The 5918-nt window shown below is 42.8% G+C and overlaps 1 protein-coding gene across 1 annotated transcript; it reads right to left on the bottom strand.

Moving 5' to 3' along the window:
• Window positions 1–1902: 1902 nt before the first annotated feature.
• Window positions 1903–5656, bottom strand: LOC108098963 (insulin-like receptor). The gene is made up of 7 exons (XM_017202175.2): window positions 4906–5656; window positions 4170–4707; window positions 3960–4107; window positions 3491–3886; window positions 3212–3428; window positions 2877–3133; window positions 1903–2809 (listed from the first exon to the last, which is right to left on the bottom strand). The coding sequence occupies exons 1-7, from the start codon at window positions 5413–5415 to the stop codon at window positions 2311–2313; spliced, it is 2565 nt and encodes an 854-aa protein (XP_017057664.1). The 5' UTR covers window positions 5416–5656; the 3' UTR covers window positions 1903–2310.
• Between the last annotated feature and the right edge of the window lie 262 nt (window positions 5657–5918).

Raw genomic sequence — 5918 nt, 5'->3', positions numbered from 1 at the left:
ATTGAAGTGCTCACACACGGAAAGGTAGAAATGCCATCCTAGCGTTTTTTGGGCCATTTAACAGAGACTCTATTTAACCTTAAAGTATCAGTACTTTTTTCATTGTTTAAGTGAAGTGATTTGGTATTCAAGTGAAGAACGACTATCTAAAAACAATAAAACAATTTAAAAAAAAAATTATACAAAAATATTTATGTTTTATCTTTAAAGAAATAATTAAAATTAGTTGTATTTTATATAAATGTGCCGCATGATTTTTATTATCCATATCTATAATCCTTTAGCTTATTCTTCTTTCTCTAGACAACACTGCTCGATGCACTCAGTTTTATTGTCCGACTGACTGACTGACGAAGGGACAAAGGGACGGACTGAGGGACGGCGGAACTGACGACGCACTGACATCGCCGAACCGCACCCAAAGTGCTTGGCCTGGCAAGTGCATAGATAACAAACGAGTGCAAGGATAACGAGGCTACACGGCAAGGACTACGGCTACCAGCACAACTACAACTGCAACTACAACTACGATTGCAACTACAACTGCAACTACGGCAACGGAAGCAACGCGAAAAATGGCGCAACAGTAAAGGCAAAGGGGAGACAGTGAAATATTGAAATACAATTGGTTTAGGATAAGCTCCAAAACACACACACACATATACCACCTACGTCTCCCCTTTTCTCCCCGAGGACCAACAGGATGGCACCTAAGGTTGACGCTAAAGGATACGGGATAAGTGGTTTTCAGTTGACTCACATTTCGCTTTAAGTCTAGCCAGTTGATTTAAATGGGCTACATCAAATATTGAATAGGAGATTAGTTGTTCAAAGCTTGTCATATTCTCAGTAAAATGAATGAGGTTAGACAGCAGGTAACTAGTTCACTGAAAGAAATATTAAGCCTTAATTGGAAACTTATTAATAAATATCATCTTTTAAAGAGCTAGATTTATATTTGATAAATATATGTTTCCATTTGAAATTTGGTTGTTTTGGGTTTCAACTTCACTTTAAATACCTTATAATATTCGTTTATGTTTTCTGTTTATTTTTTATATATAAATGAATTTTTTTCTGTGCACTTCAAGAGGGAGAAGAGGGATAGTCGAAAGGTAAACCCTTGAAGTACTTTGCTCGCGACCTCGCCTCGTCGTCTAAGGTAGTTAAATTGCGCGTCAGTGTCAGCGGCAGAATTGAAATCCTTTTCCTCTGCAGGCACTATGAGCACCTCCTCCTCCACTTCCCCCTCTTACTATACCCCTGGCCCTTCGGTCCTACGTCAATCACGAACCGCTTTCCCCCATTGAGTGGGACACGTTCTCATGGAACTTTCCCAGCTGCGCCGAAAAGTTGGCCACAAACAAGGCGACACATGACACGTACTCGAGTTGACTCCTCCACTCGAAAGCAGCGTCGTCTCGACTTGGCCCTTTACCTTTCAGTTTTCGGGGGGATTACTTCTAGTTTTTGTCAGTGTTTTAAAGTTTAAAGCTCTTTTGCGGCATATTTGCATATTAAGTGGCATGCGCTGCCAGTTTCAGGCTGCCGACTGCTCTTAGTTTGGCCTAGGCTTAAGCCTTAGCCAATTTCAAACAAGGTAACCGCTTTCCGAACCAAGTTGAAAATCTCAAAAATCACTGCTGTCAGTGCGGGATTTGGTTTTCGAGTGGTTTCGGGTTCCGGGTCTACGCACACATCCCGCTAACCCCGACGAGCTGATAAGCCAAATTAGCATGGATTGATGAAAACATTATGTCGCTTGTCGAGGATTTGTTCGGCATTTACACATTAACAATACATTGCTAGGTGTATTAAGGTTAAAATATTGTGTAGAGCCCACATAACAACGGGAATAAATCTTAACACCTCATACAATTGGATTCAAATTACGAGCAAACAATGCGGAATTTTAATTTCAATGAATTGAATTAAGAGATATGGGAACTAAAACCTAAACACAAAAATATAAAGACCGCTTTAATTAATAAGTGTATAATAATTCTTTTTCAAAAATAAAATGAAATAAAAGTATAGAAATAAATGAGTCATAAAAGGTCACAATAAAATTAAAAACTAATAGGAAAAGCAATCCTTTTTTGTCAAATGTAAAAAGTTCCGTGTTTAAGGAAAGTCAAATCAGATATTTCAAAAGAATAAAAAAATGCTTACAAAATTATATCTCAACGGAAATGGGTAGTTCCACCTGCATCGTCAAGTTCTCACTATGTACTACTATCTGCTGTAATATAGGCTCAGAATTAATGACTTGTAAGCTAATACAAAACGGTTTGATCGAAACTTCGACCACTAAAATCCCTTTATGAATCGCTCCATCCGGAGGGTTGTAGTCTTGATTATGGCATCCGCCGGAGTGGAACATCCGTTGACCACGCCCTCGACACAGGCTCGTACTGTGATCCGGTAAAAGGTGTCCGGTTCCAGCTGGGAAAGGTGGTGGATGTGCCGATCCCCGGGCAAAGCCTCTCCATTTGGAACCTCCTCTACGACGCACTTATCCTCCACTTGCTGCACCACCGAGGCATGCGAATTCTGGCATCTTGGCATGGCGTGGCGGATGTTGTATTTCTCCTTATTCTGATCCTGCAGATCCCTCTGCCTCTCCTCGCTCTTCAGGCGGAATTCGTCATATGTTTTAGCGGCTAGTTTCTCTTTTTCGAGGGTGTCATTTGTGGGCGGGGGAGTGGGTGGAGCCGGAGTGGTAGGATCCTCCTGCTTCTTGATGCTCAACAGATGCTCGTAGTCTCTCACTTTTTCGAACTCCTTTCGTCGGTAGTCGTGATTACGTCTATAAATGGAGCAATTTAAGTTGATATGAATTATTAAGTAACAATTATTTAAATTCTTTTACTTACGAAACATAAATAAGATTGGGCAGCGCATCGTCGTAGGTGATTTGGTCCTTGTTATAGTAATCCTCATCATCCGGCTGAGGACCCGAGTAGTAGGGCTGCACATCTATGCACTCGCAATCCGAGTCCTTAGCATTCGAAGCCAATGAGGTCAAGTAGTTCTTGTCCTTCTTCTCCTTGGTGACATTGTACTTTTCGTAGCTCACGTAGTAGTTTTTAATGACTCCATTCGGACGAATCGGTGGCCACCAGTGCAGAAGCTTCAATGCATTTAAATAAACGTCAAAACCAAACAAGAATAACTTGCAGCTTCCTTCTTCTTTTATTTATATACTCACAATCTGGGAACTGATCTCCGAGCTGCCACGAATCCGAACCACTGGACTGGGTCTATCTGGCAGCGTTTGGAAGTAACCGATTTTGGAGTAGGCATCCATCTGCATATGGTAATCAGTTCGCGTGAGGGTCTTCACGAAATACGCATACTGTGTGTAGGGCTTCAGTTTGGTTATCAAATGCCGCCGACTCTTGGTGGGGGCAACATCCATGAGCCAGCTGAATAAAAAGGGAAAAACAAGCTTTAGATCAAATCCGAATTGGGGGAAGTGCTCACCCACTTGTCATGACCGCAACCATGCCGACCATCGTACATAGTCACGTTCTGCAGCGGGGCTTCCTTGTAGTAAAACGAATATCCTATCAGGGTCTCCATGCCCTCCCAGTCCATGTAGTCCAGGATAATGCGCACAGCGGTGGAATTTAAATCCTCCACGGTGGCATTGAGGGACCGCACTGCCTCGCCACAAATCACGCGTTCGCCGTTCGAATTTGGCGATACATCCGCCACTGAAATACTCTCTCCGCTTTTCAGGGAGCTCTGCAACTGGTGGATTTTCTCGTAGCACAACCGGGGATTCAAGTGAAAGAAGAGCATGCCGCGCTGAATGATCACCTGGTGATTCTGTGGCCAGATGTGTTCCAAGTGGTAATTGTTGACTACGTAGAGGGCATATCTAAAAGATAAATTTGATATCGTAATAAAAAAAATTATTTACAAAATTTAAAAAGATTAATAAAGTTCCTTACTTGTTTTCTACCAGTTTATCTCCTCGTATGGCATCTAAGTTCTGCAGAAATGTTAGCGACACCAGCTGCGCAGAGTTAATAACTTTCAGATAGCCAGTGATCGAAGTAACACTAACCAAAGCGTTTTCCAAAGCTTCTACTATTTTTTCTACAATATATTCAAACATATTTATAAAAATACTCGAATTATTAGTAAATTTAAGAGCTTACCCTTTATGTTTTCCAATTCGATAGTTAAGGATCCATTAATGGTTATACAATCCTGCAGGACATCCAAATCCGCTGCACTCTTCACATGGAAATCCCCCTTACACTCCACCTGACAGTGGATCATGCCCTTGGCGTCCAGGAATTCCTTCTGATTTCCGGGACACTTTTTCACACACTGATAGCCGTGAATCAAGGGAATCCTTCCCAGATCCCGGCACTCCCTGTAGCCGATGCACTTCCTCTTGTTGATTTCGTAGCTGGCAATGCACTGATTCACACAACCATATTTTCCTTGGTAATTTGCGCATAGAGAGCAGTTCTGCAAAGAGCATCCCGTCACGCAGCTGTGATCGCAGCACTTTCCTGCATTGTCGCATCCACTACGACCACAGGCCTCGGGACAATCGTTCATGCGGGGAGGCTGAGGACGAAGTTGGGTGGAGTTTAGGTTCCAGCAATGATCAGAAGAGTTGCTGAGGAATTCAAAGTCCGCGTTTGGTCCGCCACACAAAGGACATAGACTCTGCGGTCTATTGTGCTAAAAATAAAAGAGTAAATCAAAAATGTTAGAAAATCAATTAATAATATCCATTTAAAAAATTAAATTCGCTTCCCTAGAAATTTCTATAGGATTTTAAATATATCTCTTTAGGATACATTTAAATCGAAACTTTATAAAGTTAATTAGAATAATTGACTTGTTTTGTAATTTTTCTGAACCAAATATTTGGCTTACCCTGAGGGAATAGTGCTGCTGAGTGGCGTTGCCCATGAGGTACACCCAGTCCACGGTCTCCACGAAGCACAACAGCGGATTCGATTCGACGCGAATTGAGCCCTTCTGGATACGCAGCAGCTCCACGAAACCGAGTTCCCTGAGATTACGGTTGTCGTAGACCACCAGGGAGTACTGATCGAAGAGCAGGCTGTGGCCGCGGATGATCCGCAGTCGGGGAAATATCAACTGCAGACTGAGCAGTCCAATGCAGCGATAGACCATCAGGTAGTCACTGATCTCGGTGACATTGCTGGCCAGTAAATCGGCGCTGTAGTTTCCGGCTGCGAAGTCCAAGTAGGCCAATCGAACGTGACCCTCGACGTGGGTGCAGTTCTGCAGCTTCCGGAGATCCTCGATCTCATTGATCTCCAGCGACTCGCAGGCTGTTTGGTAATCGGTTCTGGCGAAAACCGGCCACAGAGCACCGATGAACAGCAGCAGAATCAGCGGCGGCACCAAATGCCCCATGCTGCCCCACCTGACACTTCCAATTGAGGGCACTTGACCCGACCGATGAGGGGTTGGTTTTCCGATCAATTAGCGCGCCCGCTTGAATGTCAATGTCGTTTATTCACGCTCGATATCGGCGGTGCGCACTGAGTATATATTTTCGTGTTTTTCCGCTTCTTAAGTGCGCTGCTTTCCCGGCAACGATCCGATTTCGATTGGATGCGATGCCATTCGTTCTCCGGCGTTCTCCGTCTTCGATCTCTTCAATTAGCCTCTTCTTTCGGGTCTCACTTTTTTGTTTTGTTTCGCACTGCTGTTTCTTTTTTATGCGATCGTCTTCGTTTTCTAAACCCTTCGCTTACACCAACGGAAAAATTTGTAGTTCCAATAAAGAAAAATGTGAAAGAACATATTAATAATTCTCTCGGATCTTTAGTACACTTTGGTGATTAATAGGTGGCGTTAATGATCTTAATTACCAGCTATTTTATTTATATGTATTTATAAATTATCTTATTTTG

The sequence above is a fragment of the Drosophila ficusphila genome, unplaced genomic scaffold (genome assembly GCF_018152265.1).
Source record: "Drosophila ficusphila isolate 14025-0441.05 unplaced genomic scaffold, ASM1815226v1 contig_791, whole genome shotgun sequence".
Lineage (NCBI taxonomy): Eukaryota > Metazoa > Arthropoda > Insecta > Diptera > Drosophilidae > Drosophila > Drosophila ficusphila.
Note: the sequence above shows the minus strand (reverse complement) of the source record. Positions and strands in the feature narration are given on the sequence as shown.

Excerpts from the sequence above, each read along its gene's own strand:
- LOC108098963 (XM_017202175.2), bottom strand. The coding sequence starts at position 5,415 with ATGGGGCATTTGGTGCCGCCGCTGATTCTGCTGCTGTTCATCGGTGCT. Across the intron at positions 4,108-4,169 it reads CGAATTGGAAAACATAAAGG|AAAAAATAGTAGAAGCTTTG; the intron begins GTAAGCTCTTAA and ends AATATATTGTAG. Across the intron at positions 3,429-3,490 it reads CATGGTTGCGGTCATGACAA|CTGGCTCATGGATGTTGCCC; the intron begins GTGGGTGAGCAC and ends CTTTTTATTCAG.